Consider the following 25,809-nt stretch of genomic DNA (forward strand, 5'->3'; position numbering starts at 1 on the left):
AGCCTAAAAATAGAATTGGCAAAAATAAGAACACAGAGGCTGGGAAGATTTCTTCTGGTTCTTATAAAAAAAAAATGTATTTACATTGTTGATAATGCCTCAAATATATTTTAAAGGAGTCCCAGGAAGCAATTGTATAAATTGCCCTTTATGGTATGATTCAGACTTATGACAAAAATCACACATGGGAATAACTCATAAACAATCTATTCAGTTTAGTCAATAGAACTATTAACTCGCACACATTTGTTCAAAATATCTGCAAAAAATGTCAAAAGAGTGTAGTTTTATTCTTTCCAATAACACGTTCAATGACATACACAGTCATTTTGGTCCTTAGCCAGAATTGGAACTTTTTTGTTTTCTGAGAATGTAAAAAACAAACTCATTTCATCCAACCATCAAACTGTACTCTGCAGTAATTACAATATCATCTTGTATTATGTGATGTTAATGATAAAATATGATGTTAATAGTTTTTATATAGCGCAAATTATTATTAGTGATGCACTATTTACAGAGTAAATTTCAGAAAGTAAATTTTCCACCCCTACTGATAAAATTGTATCCCTGCCAGTAAGTTACCCATCCATAGGCATATATCTCCATCCCTGGAAAGAAATTAAGCCCTGTGGTATCCACATGGAGTATTTTTGGCTGGGTGGTCCTCTGTCCTTCTAAACCACGCCCCTTTTTCTATACTGTACCAGCCTAGGGTACATCTCAGCCTTTTGATACCAAGCTTTTGGACCACTTCCAAAAGATTTTGAGCGACGCCCGACCACACCCACTTAAGCTCTCATCAGGAATATTCTGTTCCACCCTTCTTTTAAAGCCGTAGATGCTGGCATATACAGAAATTTATTGAGGCAAGGAAGTAAGAAAATTACTTCTTTTTTTTTTGGAAATATTGTTTGTAACTTCTAGAAAACATCTGCGAAATTTCAATTTCCTGAACACACTATTTTACTTTATTCTGAAAATCATAATGGCGATCTCTTAAGAGGACTTTTATCTCCTTTTTGATGTCAGTTGAACACTGAATTTTTATTTCCGTATGGTATTTTTGTATTTTTCGGTTACTATTTTTACGCACTATTTTACTTTATTTTGAAAATCATATAATGGTGATCTCTTAAGAGGACTTTCATCTCCTTTTTGATGTCAGTTGAACACTGATTTTTTATTTCTGTATGCTATTTTGTATTTTTAGATCACACTGAAATTCAATTATGTCTCCGTATTACTTGAAGAATACTATGTAATGGATTGATTGTTTGTTGTTTGCTGTTTCTTACTCTGCTATATATATCTTCGATTTTTTTATGTTATCCATTGTATTTTTGGATGTTCTTCTTGGAGGTTTTTTTGAATAAATTGATTGATTGAATAGGCTCCCAAAACTTTTCTTACATAGTTTAAATAGTCTATACCTACCTATGTCTACTGCTATACAAAATATATATTGTACTTGTAAATAACAATACATTATATGTTGCTGTAATAATATAGATTGTGCTTCGCTTTGTTCATCTAAAGAACTTTAATGTTGATAAATGTAGTAATAGTTGATTACAACATTGTAATCTTACTTATCTAAAAAACTTAAATTCTGTTCAACTTAATGTTTACACATCCTGTTTATGCAGTTCTATTGTATAGTGTTCACCTATCACTATTCTGGTTTGGGGATTAATTGACACCTTATTGAATATTCAGGTAGAGGAGATCAATCAATGAATGGAGACCTTTGATTCGTCTGAGAAGGTGGAAATAAACTGTAATATTGAAATGTACTATTGATACTAAATATATTTATTTAACCTTTTAAAGATGTATCATTGATGACTGACACAAAACGTCATAAAAATAATTTTTAAAATAAGCTTGCTGATTTGGCTGTAAAATGCAAATTATTAACCTGAACATAGAAATTATTAAATTAAAAAAATGTGTACCCTGATTTTTATACGCAGTAGTAATAATACAACCAATGACTGGAGGTGTTTCTATCATTTTTAGCTATTTACTATATAAATACACTAATACTATACTTCACAATGAGCAAGACAATTTCAAAATTGATTTTTATGTTTATTTTAAAATATTTTCAATACATCTTTACTATATTTTGCATGTATTCAATCTTTTTCTTTGAAAATAGTGAGCATTATTTTTTTTATTTTTTTTGCTTGTAATTAGTAAATATCAAATACTAGTAAAAAAATAATAATAATGTTAAATAGAACTGAAAATAAACAAACAATTAAAAATAATGTAAGGTTTGGTAATGGTATAATACCTGGTGTGATATCTGGAACTTGTGCATGCCAGGCATGTGTTGCATGTTAGGCCATGTGGGCCTTGTATTCAATTTTTGAATAAAGTGTGCTACATACAATACTAGTAGTATATGAACCTTTAAGACTTTCCAAATATATGCAAATCAAATGAAATCAAATTCTTTTTGTCATCATTTACAATATAAAATACATGGTACAAAAGGAATATGCAAAAATTGATGAAATGGAAACACTGAAAATAGCTTATATGGTAGTGCTGCAAGAAAGTGAAATAAAATGTGGGGCAAAAATTGTTGCCGGTAGAGATAAGAATCATGTATTTTTGGGTTATTTGTCTTTTAATGTTTTATTTATTTAGTACACTATGCTTTGACTTATGAGATTTAGTTTAAAGACCTACATTTAATACTTTCATCTGTATTAAGTAGAGTAAACATTTTGAAGATGTACGGTTAGTGTAAACTCTTATAATAGTAATCGTCATAATTCTAATCTGGACATCATTTCTAGAAGTAGGGGTCATGGCAGGTCATTAAATTTGAACTTTTAGGAATGCTTTTGTGTGAAAATCTGATATTATGCCAACTAATGATGTTTTAATATTGTATCAGGTAAATGTATTCAATATGTGTCACCAAATTATGTGTCATCAGTCTTCATCTTACTTTTAACCCACTCGTCTGATTGAATTGGTCTTTACTTACATCTTTCAATTATTTCATCGCCCACAGGTTTTTAATTACCCTTGCTGTATAATAATCCTTAGTACCATATCCAAATTGATCTAATTCCTTGTATACTACATGCTATATGACTAGAGATTTTATCTTTTCTTGTATATTAACTTGGAATTACTGAAATAATAATATAGTAGTATATGGTATATTATTTCAATGATTTTTTTTTTTTATTGAATCTAATTATGAAAAATGAAAATATTTAAATATTGATGAAACCTTGATATAAGGCAAATTAAAAAAAAAATACTGGTTTCTCGTCCCCTCGCACATCCATTTTTTTCTGCCTTACCAATCATTTTTTTAATATTCATTTAAAATTGATATAAATATTGCTTTATTGATTGAGCTATTGGCCTATTTTTTTTAAATATATTTGTTTCTAGAGGAGGTCATATTTTATTCTGTTTTTGGGATGATTTTTTATGTGTGTGTGTGTGCTCTTAATGTTAATGGTAAATCCTGATACTAAACACTTGAACACATTTAATACAGTGTAATCCAGCCAGGGAATCAACTGGTGTGGTTGATCTATTATTCAGAAGCTGTACAGAGATTATAATAAATGCAGATGATTTGTGCACACTGTTCTCAACATGGATGGTAATGTGTGCCCCTCTGTAACATTAGTCCTCATTTATTTAAGCAATGTGGTTGTTGACCTAACATTCTGTAGGTATAAGAATATTAAATTCTTTATATTGATGGAATAGAGAAAGCTTTTTGAATATAAAGGCCTTTAGAATTTATACTGTATGCCTAGAAGGGTAACTGCTTTTTTTCAGGTGTCCAGTATGATTAATCCTCTCTATTGTTTAAACAATGAATGGCATGTGCAGTTCTTTTCATGTAAAACCTGATCTCTTATGCTTAATTAAGACAGTGTGGACTGAATAGGATGGTGAGGTTGTTGTTGGATGCTTGTCAATAGAGGGATTGGATTTCAAGTGGGTGGAACTTATGTCTGGACCCCTTCATATCATTTACTTTTTAATCATAACACACAAGACTGCTGGCTAGGCAACTTCTAATGTGTTCTCCAAGTTTCATTGGAATACGAGAGCTTTTATAAACAGGTATTAAGTTTAATATGAACATTTTTTATTTAGTTTATTTATTTAGTATAATTGTGACATCACTGCTATTTAAACTAGGGATATATCTAATCTTTTTTGCAAACATGCTGTAGTAGCTAACAAAACAATGTGCCAGAAAATACAAAGATAAACTTAACTGCAGATTTTAGTCTACAACCATAATGCATCGTAGGCCTACCTGATCTTTATGCATTACTTTATATCAGACAAGACTTTTTTATACCTTGGTTTGCAAACTTTTTTTTTAAAGATCATCAGAAGAGGGTGGAAAAAACAAAAATAAATTAATTTTTCTTATTTAGCAAATGGGTTTTGCCAAAAACATCCAGATGGGATAAAATAAAAATAACATTTTACTGTTGAATGTAAACAGTATGGAATGAAATGGTTAAATACTTTAAATATATATATATATAATTAGGAAGAAATATACCTATCTTATTTTTTTTAATTTCAAGGGCAGCGGCAGGTGTAATAAAAATAAAGAAAAAATTTTTTTTTAGTTTATTGTGGCAATGGATGCGCTAATTGGCCAAAAATAAAATTTTATTCATATTCAAAATCAATATTTTTTAGCGGCAGGTTTGCGAAAAAAGGTATTAAAAAGTCTTGCCTTGTGCAATACTTTATAATTTATGCTACTTTTAATATGAGTTATATATTATTGATACTCAAGCCAGAACTTGTTATAGTAGTCAAAATGAAGTCATTTTATGAAAATGGTCAGTCAAATGTACTTTACATAATCACCTATTAGTTTTATTTTTTCATACCTAGATTAAATTATATAAAACATTTATGAATCATTTTTAACTCAATGATATTAAAAGATCTTCATTGATTGCTTTCAGTGATATTCATTTAACATTTTCAATACCTGAATAATCCAAAAGAAAATTTAACAAATGTAACCCGCTATACATATTAATTTATTCACTTGTGTTTAGGCCCATTATCTGTTTATTTTTTTTTTTTTAATAAAATCAAATTTTTTGTATATAAACTAAATCCTGTCAAGGAATATTTATTGTCTACATCTACAATACAACATGATACAGAATATTATATAGGGGTATTTCTAAGTATTCATAATTATATCTTGTATATATTGTGTAGGCTGCGTATGGTCAAACCACGCTAATGTATACAAAATATAATAGCGCTAAATTTCTTATAAATATTCAAGATAGTAGATATTGTAGCCTTGCGTCATAAGTATACTTCATGCTAATTACAGTAATTATTTTTTATGAATGTCTATTAATAATACTTTAACTCTTTTAATCTACAAATGTACATAAAGTGACTTGAAGGCTATAAAATTGAATATTATAGTTTTGTGTTTTAGAAATTGTCTTTTGAGATTTTTTAAGTAGGTAGAAAATTGTTGTCCGAGGCCACCAAGGGCCTCCAGTGGGGTCCAGAGTTGGACACTCTGTAGGGATCCAGCTTGGAAAATTTGGTGTCTGAGGCAGTTTTTTGAAAATCAGTGCTTTGTTTTGTATGCAAGGCATAAGTATTTATTCTTTGATAATTTAATAGCTTCTTATATGGTTAAATATTTCCTTGTCCCAGTTGGCGTAACACACACCTACATTAATCAATGTTTCTTTTATTTTATGCCTTCCTAGAAATTCAGTTTTCAGACCTTCTAATATATCATAACTGAATTGATTTTTACAATAGCGTGGAATCTTATTGAAAAAATAGTGGGCATGTATAATAAACTGTATAGAATAATATTATAATAATGGTTTTAATGTAATGATAATATGATAATTTAATGAAAAGCTAATGTCATTTACCATATTAATGTGTTCTAGGGAAAGTTTAGCCTTTTCACAAAGAGAAACAAAATTATTCCTCTTGCATCCTTTCTAAATCAATCACTGTATAGGACTTTCAGTACCATTAATCAAATATGATAATTATATATCATGAAGAAACTATTAATTATAGTGTTAGTCTATATTTAGGCCCTTAATTGATAATATGCCATATGTTATCTATAAGAATACATTATCCCACTTCATTGTGTATAATAATGTAATTTAATTTCCTATTATGAAATTAATGTTCAGAGAGGTATAACTGGTTTTGTCCTGTGGGGTGTGAAAAATGAGAACCCGGAACTGAATCCCTATTGCAATGAAAACTTAATGATTTTTTTTAGTATTTTAACCCACTTAGTGAAACTTATTTAATAATAATAATTATAATAATATTACCAAATGATCGATGACACAATAAACCACTAATAAAATTCAAAAATATGACAATACTTTTGATATAATAATAATAACAATAATAATAATAATAGATTTATACAGTAAAGTGCACATATCCACTGCAATAATGCTCAAGGCCTTAACAATGGGGGGGGGGGGGAGCTTACGCCCATAAGTTTTATGTGAATTTTTAAAAATTGAACCTTCCTCTCCGTTAGAAATTTTAAAATTACAATACTAAAATTTTACTTTCTGAGAATACAGTAGACCTTACAATACAGTATTGCACCTGCCAAAATCAGGTTCTACCCATTATTAATTCGTTGTGGTTACCAATGTAGAACAGTAGGTAATTGTTGTTCAGTGTTTTCAATGTTACAGCTTGGCTGGACATGATTGGGCAAGAAGCCAGACCCCAAGGTTTTCAGTGCTACTGTACAACCATGGTACAACCTTGATACAAAACCTGAATTCATGCTAGATCTATAATAACCTTGAAAGTATAATCAACATCAGCAAGCAATAGCCTGGTTCACACATTTAAGCATTGCTAACCACCTGGTCACAGAGTAACCGATTGCAGTGCATGGGAGAATACCTGGTCGACTAGCTCTGATCATCTCTGATCCAAGCGGTAAATAATTTTACTTCTTTCTCATTAACAGCCGGTTTCTGTTTTGGCTGGCCAGGAGTCTACTAGGCATAGAATAGCAACATCTCTAGCTCCATTGGTTTTTGATCATCATTGTAATGATTTGTTGATTTAATGAATGCACAAAGGTATTATTTTTTTCATTTCAAAAAATCTACAAAACCATAGTGAAAATAGGTCTGTATTATAATGATGCCTTAGAAGTACAGTTTTTTTTTTTTTTTTTTTTTTTTTTTTTATAAGAACCAGTAAAATTTTGCTCAGGCTCAGTGTTCTTATTTTTTGGCTGATTTCAGGCTCAAAAAGTTCTTATTTTGTTCTTATTTTACACACTTTTCAAACATGGAAAATTATTATTGTACAGCAGTATACACTGTACTGGGTGGTGAAAGCGGCCCTGCAAAAAATGGCCCCTGAATGAAAGGCCCAGCAAAAGATGGCCCCACAAAAAAAAAAGCCAGCCCCGCTTGTTGAACTCAGCCTCAATTTATTCTTATTTTGTTCTTAATTTTTAATCAATTTCAGCTTCAGTGTTCTTATAAAATGTGTTCTTATAATAAAAAAAAAAATGTGTACTGTATATTTTCTTGCAGTGTGTAAATCAAGGACTAATATTTTCATTAATTACCAACACAAAATTCTTTTCTAGTTGAAATGACTTCAGAATATTGATTGTGAATTTCATGTGTAAACAGACTGGTGACCTTGACTTTTATCTTGATGATAATATTGCTGATAAGTGCTTTGTATCAACATAGATTACATTACACCTACACCATAGGTTGATTTGCCTTCTATAGCCTGGTTCACATCGAAGTTAAGTCACTTATCTAAATCTTGAAATATGATACGATTCATCACTAGTTGCGTTGGATGCCAAGTTAGAGCCAGATAACAGCCAGCTAGCTTTGAGACCGTCGACGTCACACGGTGGAAAGGCTTGTTTAATAATGTCTCACGGTGGAAATGCTTGTTTAATAATGTCTCACGGTGGAAAGGCTTGTTTAATAATGTCTCACAGTGGAAATGCTTGTTTAATAATGTCTCACGGTGGAAAGGCTTGTTTAATAATGTCACACGGTGGAAATGCTTGTTTAATAATGTCTCACGGTGGAAAGGCTTGTTTAATAATGTCTCACGGTGGAAAGGCTTGTTTAATAATGTCTACTGTATTTTACGAACCTCTAGTACCAAGGGGTATTTGTAAACAAAATTGACAAATTCGTAAACTACAGTAGATCAGGTGTCAATTTCCACTACCTAGCCTAGCTATCCTCTGTCATTGATATATAGGCGACCAGGTAGTACGAACCAACCAACAGTGCAGCAACGTGGTCCACTGCAAAGTAGTAGGCTACTACTAAGGCCCTAGCTAAATTTACCTTCGATAAAATCCAAATTATTTTCGCTAGCATTCTCCCATGTAACAAAATATTGTTTTATTTCTCATTAAAATGTCTGTATATTTATGGACCTTTCTCTCATGTTTTTGTTTTTGTTTTTTTTTTTTTTTTGCAGTTTTTAGATCACTGAATTGTGTTGTTTAGATGCACTACGCGAAAATCCAGCCTCGCGCGGTGTCAAATAAGTTGCTGATTTTCAACACACTTTTTTATTTCGTCATCTTAAAAATGTGCCCTAATTTTAATGACTGGCGTTGGTGGTAGTTTTTTTGAAACTGAACTAATAGCGACCATTAATATAGCAAAAATTGAAAAGATTGAATTGTCAAGAAATAAATACAACAAATTTGATTTTATTATTAAGAAAAATATACATTACCACTTTGAAAAATGTACGCAATCGGACTTTTTAACGTTATTACTTGGTTGATGATGCAAAGGTCATTGGTAATACCAACTATTTGTAAAACGGACGTTTGCTGGGTTTTTACCCATAATATTCCAAATAATTGGTACAGTAGATGCCTATGTTATGTAATCGTGTCCTTGTAATCCGATCTGACTTTACCATTAGGCAAGTTAATTTACCGTTATTCTAGTGAAGTTAAATCACTTAACGATAAGTGACTTAAGCCTTTACCTAGCTATAATTGACTGGTTCACGTCGAACTTTTATCTAGTTGAGTGGATCTATATCTAGATAAAAGTTCGACGTGAACCAGGCTAATCTTTCCCATCCCTTTTTAATGAGCGTTTGGTATTTAAGGTACTATTACTATTATATACGTTCATCATTTATTATAGTGAATTACAAACTATACCAAGCATAAAATCTAGGAAAGTTTCCTTGATGTCTAAGTACCCAACTACACTAAATAGTTACGATACAATAGGTTTGATGGGGCTCTATTTTACAAAAGGCCAGAGGATGAGAAACTAGGATAATCAAATAGCGTTGGGGTACAGGTTACTCCTACACCTTGAATCAGACATTCCAACCCATGAACATGTTGATCTAAAATATAATATAATACATTAAGAAGTGAGACTCGTAGGATGGGGTAGGGAGAACATCCCAAACAATGCTATCATAATAATATATATATGTCTTTCGTCTAACCGGCAGCTGTCTCTTATACACATCTAGATGTGTATAAGAGACAGGGTCGGTTCTCCATGGCCTAAAGAAATTTTATAGTTCATTGCCATCCATTGCTCTAGTATTAGAGAAGATGCTGTTGCATCATGCAGGTGGAAAACAGCACCGCGAGCAACTCCAACAAGAGATGGATACATGCGCCTAATAAGATGACATTGTTATTATTATTAGTTGATCGATAGATTTTCGAGGTTTTGAATCAGTTGAGCTTGGGTAACAAAAAAGAGATAGGATGGGGGAGTTGGCCTTATCTTTTAGTTTAATGGTTTATCTAAAGATTATGCAGTAGATTGCTTTGGTTTTTTTACATTATCTCATGGTTACATTACAATACCAATTTAGCTTCCATAAACCTTTGATGTTTGAAACTACCATTGTTGCAACGATTCACACCTTCTGTGTGAAACCGCCTTAATCCCCATCTTTCAAAGATAATATTTTGGTATAGTTATGGCCGACGGCTGCTCCACGTGTGTACTACGGTTTGTATGTAATTCTCTTAATTATTGAACATTGCATTATGAAAATTGTATTTGTGTTACAAAGAAATTTGTAGGCTGTATAACAAATATGACATTCTTGGAAAATATACCCACTGACATTTTATGGCAAATTAGCGTTGATCTAATAAGTCTGTTTATGTAGTTATGTAGAAACTTGGTTTCTTCAGGTAAAATATTTGAATATTAGAGCTATGAAATTTAAGAAAAATGGTTAAAGGAAACACAAATCTTTAAATAATCTGTTTTTATGACTATAAAATATTTATAAGTATTGATATACACAAGGTAAAACAAAGTAAAAATAAAATTCCTTGCCATCCACTTTCTATGTTGCTGCCGATGCCTCAGTTGACACCCATCATCATACCATCCCCCCCTCCTACACACATACACACAAATATTGCAACCATTTTTAGTTGCTTGAATATATTGTAGTAATAATTATAATTCATTGTTTTGGCCTGAGTAAATCAGATTCAATGAGCATAGATATACTATGAAGGGCTTGTTACTTAAATAGTAATATTTATTGTTATGTATTGCTACTTAGGGAGTATGGAATCTTTGTTACAGTGATTTAGTTCACTTTTTGGTTCCTGTCTGCTCCCTGAGTTGACTGTATGTGTTTGTTGTTGTGTTTCTGGCAATAAAGAAAAAGAATAAGAATAGTGGTGGGTCAATTGTTACATTGCAGGCTTAAGTTTAACATCTGCACAAGGGCTTTAGTGTTATTTTGTAATTTCTGTTAATTACTATATTCTGGCTTCTTATTTCAAATCAGCCAGACATTTGTTTGCTAATTCATTAGGGACATTTATACTACATAAAATGCATTTTCATGTTATCATCATCAAATCTCCTCTATTTTCACCATTGTAATGACATCAATTATTCATCATCATCATCATCATCAGTCCTCTCTGTTTTCAACATTGTAGTGAGTCACCAGTAGTCATCATTATCATTATCATTACAACCACTACCATCCTCATCATCATCATAAAGACCTTATATTTTTATAATGACTCGCCCACCCTGGCAGTGGCAGCAATATCAGTCCTGCAGCATCTCACTAATGACTCTGCAATTGCATCCATTATGAAAATGTTGCTTGTTCATCGATGACAATAATTGCCATGGATGAGATCAACTCGTCCTAATAAATATTCTCATGTAAGCCTAGATAACAGTTATATATAACAAGAAAGAAATAATACTTTGATTGTCATGTTTTATCAATATAACAATGGGCTTGTAACAAAAAAAAAACTGACGATATATGAAGTAGGATTCAGAAAATATATCGCCCCCTAGAGGTCAGAGTACATGCACTTACTGAGAAATGGATTGCTGATTCATTGAGTTTCATGACCACTGACAGAAGACACTCGAAAGCAGCTTTGTTGGTATGGTAATCTCCACCGGCCACGTCGTAGTAAACAACTATTAACCTTCCTAATTATTTCCAATTAAAATCTCTGATACGGTATTCATCTTTTTAATTCTAATCACATTGTGTTTTTGACTTTGATTCTTCCAGATCAGTATTTTTTTTCAAATTTGTTTTTTCAGAGAACACTGTTGCATCATGGGTAACTTACAGTGCGTTCATCCTGAGGGGGATATGAAATACCCTCCTAACATGTTCAAGGTGAAGAATGTGGATGACGACGGCGAGACCGTCAGTAAAGGACTTCTAGAGGTTGGCAAGACAGAACTTACCCTACATCAACGTGGCAAGGACATGATAAGCTGGCCTTTGCGTAGTTTACGGCGATACGGTTTCGATTCTGATTTATTCTCCTTTGAAAGTGGCAGACGATGTCCCACTGGCCAAGGTTAGTTTACAAATATTTTTTATTAAGATTATTATATTCTATTAATTAATATTATATTTTATTGTTTATTTTAAAGTTATATAGTAAGGTTGATATTGGTGGTTAACCTGTAGTTTTTCCAAATTCATTTGACCATGACACTGGATTATATTAAGGAGTTAATACAATTATAAGCTATCTTTCTTCAGAAGTCTTTTTCACTAATTTTTAGTCCAATTAAGGAACAAAAAAGAGGTAATACACAATGAGCTTTAATTTGATATAAATTTTACTTCATTACATCCTGCAGCACAGCCACATCCGCCTGAGCTATCCCCAACCTCTTCATCATTGTATTCTCTTACAATATAAAATCAAGTTATATTTGGACCTTTCAATAATATTTTTCTAATTTGTTTTTTATGTTTAAAGCAGCTAATCAATTGCATCTTTGTTTCAATTTGATTGAGTTTTTGTTTGTATGTATACATCGGCGTCACACTGGTTTGCCTCAAGTCAATTATTTTAAGTTTTAATTTTAATTGGTTAGAATTTTTTCTCCAATGACAGGTATCTATGCATTTAAATGTAAGAAGGCTCAGATGCTTTTTAATGAACTACAAGCCAACATCCAGTGTTGTGGAGACAACCCAAACAACCACCAACCGGCACAGTTCATGTTAATAGGCTCGAACCAACCGCTAATGGGCAACTCACAAAACTCGCCATTTATGAACGGTTTTGAATCCAACGTGCCTCGACCACCCCCTTCTCCATCTGTAACATACATAAATGCTCAACCTTTCACATTAATGGGAAATTCAACCTCAGACCTCCAGGTACGTTAGAAGTTTTCATTTTTTTTAATATAATGTTTCATATTTACCAAAATGTGATTTATCTAATAACTTAGAACATATTATTTGGAAACCAATATACAGAAATAGAAATTACATAACTTTTATTATATTTATTTATATTGTGGCTTAATAACCAATTCTGTTGGAGATTTTTGTTGGGAGAAATAATACTGACAATTATGTCAGGATTAAACTTAGTAAAGGCATGTTTACAACAAAGCTACAACACCACTCCAGTCCAGTCATCTTTTTAATAAAGTATATCATATTTATCAAAAATTGATTTATAATGAATTTGAACATATTATTTTGAAAACATATGCTGTACAGAATAGAAGTTGCACAACTTTTATTGAATTATTTTGTATTGTGAATCATTAAACAATTCTGTTGGAGATTTTTGTTGGGTGCAATAATCCTGACAATTTTGCCCAACATTTTAACAACCAAGTCACAACAACCCTCTATAGCCCAGTCATTTACTTTGGAAGTGTAAACACTATTATGCTCTCATCATACCGGAACTGACTCTTTTGCAATCCACAGCCTCATGTAAACAGGGCGTCTGACCTTAGATTAATTTTATAATATCTAATAGATAACAAATAATTTTGAAAAAAAAATAAATGTCTGTAATAAAGCTAAATGATTGCAATATCTTGCCAAATAATGGATGTATAACATTAAATTGTTTTGCTATAATGAATTAAAAAGTGGGTCAAAAAAGTATAAATATAAAATTTAATTTGGTATCTTTTTCAGTTACTTGTGAATAATTAAAGCATATTATAGAAACATAACTTGATGTGGCTATTATTAGTGTTTTTGTTTTTTGTAGCTGTTTTCAAATTGGTTTTTAGGATTTTATTGTTTCAATTAGCCTATTAATATATTTTTTTAAATGTATAAATTATGTAAATTGTTTTTAACAACAAGAAATGTTATCAGTATTTTGTCAGTTATTGTGGTTGTAATAACCAGTATTAGTTACACCCAGGATGTTCTGTCTGATCTCTTCCATACTGCATCCATATGGAAACTGTAAGATGATTATAGTACTCGCCTACTCAATCTGCATTCATATCATTACCAGTTAGCAAACTTATATTTTTGATGAGAATTGCTTTCACATATGTTCCTAGATGGCTTAATATTTTAGTATATCCACTAGTGTATCCTCCCGTGCATATCTTCTCATAGCAAAACCATTAAAAATGTAATATTTTTTAAAAATATGAAATTATAAACTAAAAATTAAGTCAAGAGTTTGATTTTATTAATTTTAACAGAGGTTTTGGAGGCTTTTACTAGTGTGTGCACTAAATTCTTATCTAAATAATAATAATTGTTGTTCTTATTGTTGTTCTTGTTCGTGTTATATTATTTTCAACGTGTGTATGTATTTGTTATGTACTGTACTATAAGAAAGGTTGTTGAAAACCACTCTGCTAAAATCTAAAAACATTTTTATACTTCTTTGCATTTTCATAAACCCTTAATCTCCCTTATCTCCTTTACATTAGAGTACATCCCTGACGGAGTGCAGTACACAGCTTGGTCTGTTCCGATTATTGTTCTGTTTTCATAATCCTTCACGTTGATCTTGAGTATCACATCCGGCCACTAATCCATTCCTAATACGTTGATGTTGTAACTATTTTGAGCTATTGTCATCCTCCTGTACTGTTAAAACCTAAATACTCTGTATATATTTCTCATTTGTAATTATAGCCAAAAAATTCTTATTGTTACCCTTTACAACTTAATGTAAAATTCTAAAAAAAATGGGCCTGATTTGTTAAAAATTTATATTTAAATCTTTTTTCACATCAAATACTTGCTCGAAAAGTATAACTTACTTACAACTTTATTTAGGCTAGCCTACATAGGCCATCATATCTTTGCTAGTACTACTGTATATTGACAATCAAATTAGAAATAGTCATTTTTTAAAGCTGAAATCTACTCATAATTCCTGGGAAATTCAAGCTCCCTTCATGCCAGGACAGATGTCAGCTAGCTCATTAAACCGTCGTATTGTCGAGATTCAAACTATTAATTACATCATCTTTCGGAGGGGGCGTTAAGCTGTTGAACCCGGGAATAAGCCCTTCTATTGCCAGATGTAACTCTGTCTTGTCGGAATTAAATCCAATGTTCTCCGGCCTATCAGGAACTAATCTGTTCAAATATAATAAGCAAATCTATATGCCTCATGGTCTGTTTCTGACTTTTATTGTTTATCTGTCCCACATTATTTTGAGTTTTTCCAATTTGGTTTATGGTTATGTTGTACCATGAGGTCTGGGATAGGTGATTTATGAACAGTTTCTATGTCTGTTGATGACATTGTAATCTGATTTTGTGCATACTTCTTTGATGTTTGTGAACTCATGTTCAATGTCATTGATCCTTTAACATAGCATTATCAAAGAACACTAAATCTATATCAAGGATTGATTTTGTTTACATTATGTCAACATGCAGCTTATTTGCACTCTGACATACTTTAAAGCGACGTTCGCGGCGATGATGTTTATCTGATCATGTAACGCACAAACATTCCAATCTTGTGATCAGCTAAGATTCAGCTCATCATTTATTGTAAAGATGGCTGCTCATCTTGAAATTTATATGCAAATGTGCTAAATTAATAAGGGAATTTACCAAAACCGTAAAGGTTTTTGGTGTGGTAATAATACTCATGTATCTTATTACTGCACTACACTAAGTAAGGTAAATGTCAGCAATGCATTGTGGGTAATTTGGTGTGTTTTTCATTGTGAATTTATTGTGGGTACATTTTTAGGAATGTTTTTTAATTACCGCTCCTACCAAAAATTCTCTGCGGAAAAGAATGCTTTATTGGGATCATTTGTTTAGTTTGAAGCAGAACATAATGTACACCTAGTGTAAAGAAAGCATAGCATATGCCACTATACAAATGTTACTGTGTAAGCTTGTCAGTGGATTAGTTTAAGCTTATACCGGATTAGCAAATGTCAACTAGCTCAAGCTAGTTAGACATCACTGGTTTTAAAGTGTTTGACTAAAGCGTTGTAGTCATAGATAGATACTATGAAAAGAAAGCATAATGTATGACTTGGTTGTTTTGTGATGATTTTCTTTTTTGACAGTTGTGTTAAATTCACTTTCTATAATATATTCCATCACTATTTGTTATAAATTTCTGGACAGATTTTAAAATCTGAATGCAAACAAACAAAATTTTTTCTATTTATATTATACATCATTAATAAAATTTTCATCAATAAGTTGAAGTTAAAACTCTAATAGAGAAGTTATTAAAATATGAGTTAACAACGGGTAAATGTTTTAATTTGTGTAGTGGATGGGATTTAGGTCACGTTGGTCAAGGGATTTCCTAGTGGTAATTCTTTCCATCATCAGTATGTACCGGAAAAGAGCATGATGCAACTTTCAGCTCTTGCGCAAGCCTTAGATTATCTGACGTGTGTGAATAGTTTGTAATGTTAAGCAGTGAATTAGCTTACGCATGGCGGTGTGTCTGAATGTAGCGTTAATTGATCTCAAAAGATTTAGTTTACAAATACTTGATGTGTCCTTTGAATAATTTCATTAACAACTTGATTGTTTATCTCTCCTCATCTCTCCTATATAGTCAATAAATATTGCCATATAAAGAATATAATATTATTTTTTATTGATTATGAAATACTAAAACCAGTAAAAAAATATATATATTTTTTTTTAATTTCATATTTTTAAAATTGTATATTCTACATCTGAGTTCTAAACATCTGGGGTATTAATAAGATTTGTTGAAGAGGAGAATTGTCCAAGCAAACATATGAAAACAAAAGCTCTATAGTACTAAGTTCCTGTTTATCGATTTAGTAATTACTCATACATATATTTTCCCTGAATTATATAAAAACCATCACTGCCAAGGGTGGATTTCCCAAGTCTCCAAAACAATTGTAGTAAAGCAAGTGATTGCAGTAGGTAGCAAATTATCACCTGTGTATCCGCAAAATGAATGAGACACACCCACAAATCCTCACCCCTCCTCCCACACACACCCACACACAAACTGAATTATACCATTCTGAGAGATAAAATGTTATTGCATAAGAATATCAATTTATTAAATTCGTTCTTATGCAATTATAAGATTATGTGACTGAAACATTACACAGTATGAATGAATTGATGCATCATTTCATAGTAAAGGAAAAAGTTAAAAAGTAGTAAGGCAGTTGATTAATTATATATAATTTTGATTTATTATATATTTGAATATTATGCAATTTTCTCTCATTGTAATGTTAAGATTGGTTTTTTTTAATTAATTATTATTAGATAATAGAATAAACTAATTGCTGGCATTATTATTGTTACTAAAGTAGGTCTTGGTATTTCTATTTCTACATTACTGTAGTTATATTATTAATGAAGAGAGCAGCTTAGCTCAGTGAGCTAAACTAGTGGTAGCCACTGTGTGTGCACTGAACCGTGAAGATCTCTAGGTTCTCATCGCTGCTCTCCTTGTGTTTCAGCTATAGGGCTGAAGTGTAAGTTACGATAGTGCACCATCTTTCCGATGAGACATTTGAGCCGTTGGTCCTGTGTGCATTATGGCCCGTGTGCATGTTAAAAAATGCTACACTATTCAGAAAAATTTGTACTGCTCAATCACCACCAGAAGGATCCCACTGGAAATAAGTCTTCTTCAGACTTTCATAGGTTATCCTTGGTGTTGACACTGAATAAATCCAATCCAATAAATCATTTTTTTGGAATCTTTACTTTAACAATATTTGTTTCTCAATTACATAATGTTTACTTGCTTTTCATCTATTAACTTTGTCATTACAGGCATCTGGACAAACGTCAGGAATGGATACCTTCAGAAGACAAATGACCTCTCATGCAGATGGTGGCAGTTACGCGGCTTTGAAAGAGAATACGGCCAATGATAACACAGAATCCGCCATGTTAAATTATGCTCATTTACGATTGTCCGAAGATGAAGAAGGAGCCATTGCCTCGGGTCATAGCCTGGGGAACCAAGCAATGGCAGAATGCAATGAAAGGGGAACGTTATACAATACTTGTTCATGCGATGTGACTGACTCGGGTGTAATTTGTCAGAAGAGCGAGACTGCATCTCGAAGCTCTAACAATTCAATTACGGATGATTTGGATATAAGGACTAGAGATGAGAATGGAAATAAATCAAAATTTAAAGTAAAGAAGACATCGCCAAAACCAAAGATGCGGAAGTTCTCTGATGTTGTTAATGGTAACGTACATTTAAATGGTAACCATCACATGGCGCCAACACCTGGTCCATTTACACCAGTGGTTGCTTCACCTGTGCCAGGAGTTTATGTTAATCTTGACACAATCGGAGAACTCCCAAGTCGTAGTGCATTTGCGTTTGCAGATTTACCAACTCCAAGGAGTGCAGCAAGTCGTGGAAGTAACGGTTCTGAGTTTGTTTTTGATGCTCTGCATACTTGTAGCAGTCGTTCACCTGGTGGACCTAATTATGCAAATTTGGACGGCTTAGAGCCAACAAAACGATCATGCATCATACCAGACAGCCTGAAACTTCAAGCGCCACCAAAGAAAAAAATTAACTACATCGAACTTGATTTGGATTCGTTGGAAGCAACTCGCAACGAGCGCGCAAATGCACGTTCGAGCACAAGCTCCTCTCCAAAGACACCGCAGACTCCAAACCTCGATCCACGCGGGCCATATGCAATGATCGACATTGACCGAACAATTGCACTTTCGAACACGCAGAGGCAAGTAGAAGATGATTCTAATCGCAGAACGCGGCATGATCGTGGTGTTCTCCCAAAGCTTACATAACAGCAATTTCAACGTTGCTTCGATTTTGTCATTTTTTTTATTGCATCATCCATCAAAGTTTGGAGCAAGTGAAACCTTAAAAAGTTAGACACTTTAAATTCCAAGATCCTTTACAGAATGGGTCAAAAAATGGTATTTTAAACAGAAAAAAATTCTGTTCATAATATACTTTGCTTTTAATGTTGATTTTAATTGGAAACAACATTGGGCCACAAAGTTTGTGTTTGTCTCTTATTTTATGTGAGAAAACAATAATAAACCCAAGTTGGTGTTATTTTACAAATTTTAAAGACTTTCAAAAAATGATTTTGTTGTAATCTCTATAATTTTGAGTTCTGCAGAGACGCATTCTTTCGATGTATATTATACTACTTAATTTTTTATTTTTTTTTAAGTTAACTCCAGTATTAACTCAATGATGATGTATGTATTCAGAAAATGGGTTAGCAATGGGTCACTGACCTCTGCTTTAATATTAGGACTTGGTACCTACACATTTATTGTATATTTTAATTAGTTCTGGACTATCTTTAGTTGCAATACAAAATTAATATAAATAGGGATATCTATTCACTGTATAGTATTGTTGTCTAGGTTCTGGACATTATCTCTTTTGCATTTGAACCTGGTCATTGAGTAGTAGACTTGTTGGTCATGTAATGTGTATAGATAAACTTGTATTGCAAAACTACAAACATATTAATTATTGAGCATGTTGGTTCTTTTCCTTATTCAATATTTTTTTTGTTTCTGAAATTTTTGTGTATAATTTCTAAAAAAAATTTTAAATAATAGTTTGGTCTCAAATTTTAAAAAGTTTCATATCTGTAAAATTAATATCATTTGTTGTGTATATCAGTAGGTTTATACATACATTGATATCAATTAAAAAAATATATACAGTCTAAATTTAAATGATTGTAGTTAACATTTTGATGTTGTTTGTGTACCACAGTTTGAAAATAAGTGTGGAATTTTAATTAATTTTGATAAAACATAAACAAAAAAATGAATTAAACTCTTATTTTAATTGATTGCAATAGAAAGCAGCAAAAACATCAAACGGTGGAATTTCCGAAAAACATTTTAAAAATTAAAGGATGTATATATTCATTTGATGTCATTTTTTCCCTTTTTTTATTAAAATTCAAATTATAAGTTATTTTGATGTTGAAGTTATTATAAATATTGTTTATTCCCACCCCGTATTGTAGAAAGATTTTGATGTTTTTTTGTTGTTTTTAAGTGTAATGAGAGTTACTATGTGAGTTATTCTATTCAACAATATCATAATATTGAGTATTGCAGGCTATGTTGTGCCTTTTATTCTGTTTTTTTTTTTAACAGCAAATGTAATGAAGAAATTACAGTAAAGTAATTAGAATTGCTAATTCATTTCAAAAATGATTTATTTTTCATTAATCTTGCCTTGATAGACAAATGAAATGTCTTTTTTAATGCCATAGGCTTTTATAAACTCAAATTTAATTGGATGATTTTATTAATCACATTTGATGTCAGATTGATGTACAAATAGTTTTGTGAACATTATAGAAATGAAGGGTTGAAATATGTATAAATGAAACAGCCACAAAACACAGAGGAGAGTTCAGTAGGCATTGGATGAAGGAAATAGAAGATATATGAAGCAGGTCTGAAGGGAGAGATGGTGAAGAAAGTTACATAATAATAGATGGAAAGGTTAACATACCATCATGGTTGTTGGTTAAATTAATAAACAAACTTGTACAAAAATGGGTAGATACATTGGAGGGGGTGGGGATGAATAATAGATACAACCATTAAAGAGGGAAGAGTAAGTGATGGATATGGATGGAATTATTGGAGATGGGGAGGTGAATAATGGGTAGGTGGGGCGGAGGATAGTGTTATTTTAGTGGAATTTAAAAAAAGAAATAGAATATACCTCCTAATCAGTCATATCATTTTATATATCAGGGTTGTTTCACTATGTTTTATCATACATATTCAATATTTATTCTCAAAGGTATGCGTATTCATTGTAAACTTATGCATATGCATGTGTATTCGAGCGATTGTGTATTTAGTGGATTTTGAAGAAGCATCAATCCAGGTTATTATCAGGACAGATGTATAACTACATATAGTTACAGAAAAAACATGGTTACAATTGAAAATTGGTTTAATTTATTTAATTGATGCTAGTCTGAAGCATGCACACTCCTCATTTGCAATGTTTTACTAGAATTTTCAGGAAAACTTGAAAGATTAAAAAGACAATACTGAAAATAAAGATTGTTTACTATTGAAATATAGCTCTACGAAGCTATAGTAGAATTTTATTTTTCCCCAGGAAAATATTCTATGTTGCATCGGATGTATTATTGAAACAGAAAAGCAAGTTAATGAGTTAGATTAACATATGATCTGCTTGAAGAATATAATTGCTTCCAGGAACGGTAATCAAGCCCACATATTAAGTATTGTATATCAGTACTTAATATTGCCTGCTTTGCAGATTGAATTAGATGTTAGTATGTAGAAATATACATGACTTTTAATTTGCATGGTTTAATTTTAAGTGAAGGTATTCTCATATTTAATCCCACCGATTTCGTTTTATACTGCTACCCATCAGTTCTTTGTGTATTCATGTTAATAATTTCCAGATTTATTTTTTGTTTGTATTGACCATTATTTGTATATTAATTTGATAAGACTACAATACTCAGCAGAGCAAAATACTGGGAGATGTCAATTACATAAGATGCATGCATATACTAGAAACATAACGATAGACTGCACTTTATTAATTTTGTTATGTTGTATGGCTCTCAAATTAATGTAATGGTTGCCACAAGGCATCAGGGGTCCCAATTTTCCTGGAACTCACAGGAGTTTTCAACACTGTCTCCTGAGCAGTGTTGTCCCTTATTGGAGAAGTTGTTGAATGAGTTCATCCAAACTTGTGAGCAAATGAGCCCAGTAAAGCTGCAAGTTCCAGGTTATTCCCACCCACAACTTTATATTGTCACCCACCATCTCTGAAAACTGAAAGAAGTGGACACAAGTTGCCATCATGTACAAATTGTTCTTCAAGAAATTTCTATTCATCATCCCATATACATCCTGCTCTTAAATACTCTACCTTATTCTATAGCCTCCTTCCTCAACCTAAACTCTGTTAATACTCTTTTGATATTAAAACCCTTGTCCTTTTATGGTTTTTACCTTCACTTTAATCTCTCTGTATTAAACTCTTCAAATCTGGATAGAGATCTTTAATGGTCAGTACCCTTCAGAACCAACAACATTACACCCTCTTTTCTAAATGTTCCTCTTTCCTTTATAGTTTTTTCTTCTGAAATTTCTGTCTGAAATTTACTCCTCTCCTATCTTTTCACGCCACCTCCTGACCACTCCCTGCCTTCTTTACCAAATAAACATTCACTCAAACCATTCTTTGCTTTATTGTTGTAAATAGATATCGTCTATTTGTGAATCAATGTGTTGTTATTTTAGGCTGATATGGGCGAATGTTGGATCATGTAGCAAATCAAATCTTGAATCAAAACAGACATTTTGCCTGTAAAAAACTTTCTGTTCTTGAGTGGTGTTCAAATCCCAGAAGCATATAAGAACTAGGTTTCTGCCTCCAACCCACATTTCTGAGCATAACTCAAATGTGGGAGGCCGTAGGAAATCTAATCATTCCCACATATTCATTTACATGTTAGCACCTTGTGATCAAAATGAGAGATGTAAGCATATATAGTAAAATATGTTATGTGTTAAAGTTACTCGTGTTAAAAATAAGTAGTTGCCATTTTTGTTGTGATTCAATGTCATATAGATGTATTGATTCATATTTTACTTCCTAAAATTGAGATGAAAAATGGTCTTATGAACTTGACAGGCTAAAAAATATTTTGTTCATTATCTTAAATATTTTTGTTGAAAAAATGTGTGGGTGCATTATGACATATAGAGTATTTATGACATGTACTGTATGTTTTGATGGGTACTATTAGGTTTTAGGGAGCTTTTTGATGTCAACGTTGCGAATCCTTTGACGGATTTATTCTTCTGTGACCATTTTACGTTCTTGGCATTGTTTCGACCAAAACCATGTTGTTTATAATTCAGACAAATGCAAACTAGTGTTTCCATGTTCAAATACGTTAACTCTAAATGATGACATGTCTTTGATCAACGTTCCGCAAACTGTGGGTCACAAAGCCTTGACAGAAATTACCTAGCTCAATTCTGTCGCATTGTAATAATTTGAAACATGTTATTTTGTAAAATAAAAGCCATCAATCTGCATACTTTGTTCCTTCGCAATGATACAACAAAGCACAATGCAGCTACAATCATTTTTTTACAATTTTCTAGTAATATTTACTTTTGTTTAAGCGTTGTTTACAAATTTTAATCTAAATTTGAAGTCCCAGTCCCATAATGGTGCACTACGGCTAGCTGTCTGAATTAGGCACGTGTGTATGGATAAGGGGTCAGTGGGTCGCGAATCACGTCTGAATTTCCGAACTGCATTGTCAGTCTAAAGTTTACGGAACGCTGTCTTAGATGCACTAAAAAGCTCCCTTTTTCCTAAATCAGGTGTTTTATGCTATTCACTGGAAGGTACATTATTGTAAAGTGACGAGAATTACCTTGTATGTGTTTTACTTACAAGGTATTTGATTGGATCAAATTAGTTAAAAATAACTAAAAGAAACGTATAACAAGAGATATGATTGGATCAAAGTTTTTAAAGAAATGACTAAAAGACTGCAATAAGCTATTAAGTCGCTTAAATTTATTTGAGTTTATGTAGACATAGTTGATTATGGTGAAGAAGAGAAGGGCACATTTGATATTTAGGTCTATGAATTGAATGAAAACCCACTGTTATAGTTGTTGAGAGAGAATAAAGTTATTAATTTTGGTAATCATTAGTCAGAGTTCATTTTTTATTCAGTGACTGCTCTAGAAAAAAAGGAGTCTTAGGACTTCTAATTACAGAAGCATTTTACCATAAATACTGTGCTTTTAGACAACAACATTAAGAATCAGAAATCCGAAAAAGGTAATTACCCCCCACCCCCACCTTCCAATTCCCCCTAGGCGCCATTACTGCTTTTATTACATTAAGAATATAATTACTAGTACTGATTTTTTAACAATAATAAAAAGTTAAAACTGTATTGATGCTGCTGCTGATGATGATGATGACCAGGGCCGTCGGAACAGCACCGGCTTTGGCTGGATCACTTTTTCTCATGTTTTTATTACTTTAAAAATATATATACTTTTACCTATAAATTTATTAATAATGTTTGAATGTTATATTTAAATAGATATTCACCATGTGCGTTTTGTGTGCACTATAGCCTATAATTAATTGAAAACATTTTTGACAGTCCTTAATTTTAGCAAAATTTGCCCACCTGAGCCCCATCCATGCAGAGCATAGGTATGGTATCTAGTTACCCACTAATTTTAAATCATGGAGGAGGGGCAGTGGCTCTATAGGTTGTCAGATGCCATTTCCAGGTATCTAGGGTTGCTATTTTTATTATTTTTTGCCACAATATAGGGTTGGGGCTTAGCGGAATCATCCATCTTCGTTGGGGTTTGAGGAAGAACTTTTGGTATTCTTTGATAGTCATACATAACTACATTCAAATAGCTTTGTAAGGGTTGGCTAAAATGTAGTAGTAAACAATATATTAAATACAGTAAATATAATATATCACAGCTAAATCCCCCCTCCCCCACCAGTTATCTCCGGTATTTCTTTTTTCTTTATTTATAAAAATAATTTATATATTAAAAAGTGACTTAAACTACATGGTAAAAACTACCCTCCGCTGGACACCATCCCAGTATTTATGAGTGAACTTTCTATTGCTTTCGTCTGTTATAATATGATGTGTTCTTGACTCACATCAGTAAGAAGAAAATGCCATTTTATGGCACAATTCGGAAGTCGGTAAAAAAGCCGTGTTGGCGGCATCAGTGGAGGTGGGGATGGGTGGGTGGTCTCATGGTGAAATTTTCTGTCGTCGATTGTCTAGAAAGTTGGATCTTCATCAGGAAATCTATGGCACCGTCACTTCATTAGGCCTATTGTCCAATTGGGGCTGTGGAGGGACTGGTGGTGAGGGTCAGGGCCACCGAGAGCGGCCGACTGGTCGGGATCCGGGCCAGAGCCCTTCGCCTTCGGAAGCTACGGTCTTTTGACGGATTAGAGAACTAATTTATCAATTATATAGTATTCATTTTCATCAGGTCATGAACAATAAAGTATAGAATGGAGATGATAATCGACTTTCTCAAAGAGGTCGACGCCCCCATGCCACTTAGTATAGGACCTACATTGTGAAAATGTAGAACAAGAAGAATAATATAAATATTTAGGAACAACAATAGCAATCAAAATTAACCCAAAGCAAAGCAAAGACTATTTTTAAAGGAAACTCAAGACAATTTAACGTAGATAGAATTATTCTCCATTTATTTTATTTGTCCATTATCCAAAGTATTTTACCTTACAACTTTAGTGTGCTTCTTATGGCAACATGTCAAAATTAAATAAAAACAAATTCTCAGATATTTAAAGCCGCTCAGCGGTCTATTGAAGACTGTGACAATTGTACGAAAAGCATATGGATCTCACATTAACGAAAATAATGAGTGATGAAACACCCCCACCACCAAATTACCAAAGGTCCACATTTTCAGGGGTAGAAAATTCAAAACAAACTCGCACGTTCCAGAAATCCATCCAACAAAACTCCTTGACCAATCAAAGCAGTTGCCAACTAAGACTGCCTCCAATTCGTCGTACAAAAACAATGACTTAACTGTAATTAGGCCCCTATAAGCTTTTTCAAGAACTTGAGTGTTCTTCCCCGCCGCTTCACTAAAATTATTTTTACTTGAGAGTGCTATTCCCGGCCATCTCTAGTGTCATAATCATAAATTGCCTTACCTCGTTCCCAACCATGGTGGGGCTGAAGTGTTATCGACTCTCATTCAGGGTTGGCACCAGGATTTTCCCGATGGGGGTGGGGGCGATGCTCCCCGACGAGGGATCAGATTTCCCCGACGAAAGGAATGTGGGCGTGGTCGAGCTTCGATTAAAAGGCTATGAAAGTGGTCCAGGGGGCTAAGCCCCCGAAAATTTTGACAATTTAA

General features: G+C 32.5%; 1 protein-coding gene across 7 annotated transcripts in view; it reads left to right on the forward strand.

Annotated features, from left to right (window-relative positions):
- The window catches only part of LOC117115235 (fibroblast growth factor receptor substrate 3-like), a 55,271-nt gene extending 31,713 nt beyond the window's left edge, over window positions 1-23,558 (forward strand). For 4 of the 7 annotated variants that reach the window (XM_033258965.1, XM_033258970.1, XM_033258977.1 and 1 more), the window contains 3 exons: window positions 11,655-11,920; window positions 12,470-12,738; window positions 17,620-23,558. In XM_033258965.1, coding sequence (XP_033114856.1) covers window positions 11,671-11,920; window positions 12,470-12,738; window positions 17,620-18,624 — 1,524 coding nt within the window. In that variant the 5' untranslated portion in view covers window positions 11,655-11,670 and the 3' untranslated portion in view covers window positions 18,625-23,558. Of the gene's footprint in view, window positions 1-3,923; window positions 4,117-6,746; window positions 7,000-7,116; window positions 7,146-11,654; window positions 11,921-12,469; window positions 12,739-17,619 lie in introns of those variants that run through there. The other 3 variants (XM_033258998.1, XM_033258984.1, XM_033258963.1) reach the window with 3 other exon arrangements.
- The last annotated feature ends 2,251 nt before the right edge of the window (window positions 23,559-25,809 follow it).

The sequence above is a fragment of the Anneissia japonica genome, unplaced genomic scaffold, assembly GCF_011630105.1.
Source record: "Anneissia japonica isolate Jap-2015-1 unplaced genomic scaffold, ASM1163010v1 scaffold199_len4679917_cov187, whole genome shotgun sequence".
Taxonomy (NCBI): Eukaryota; Metazoa; Echinodermata; class Crinoidea; order Comatulida; family Comatulidae; genus Anneissia; species Anneissia japonica.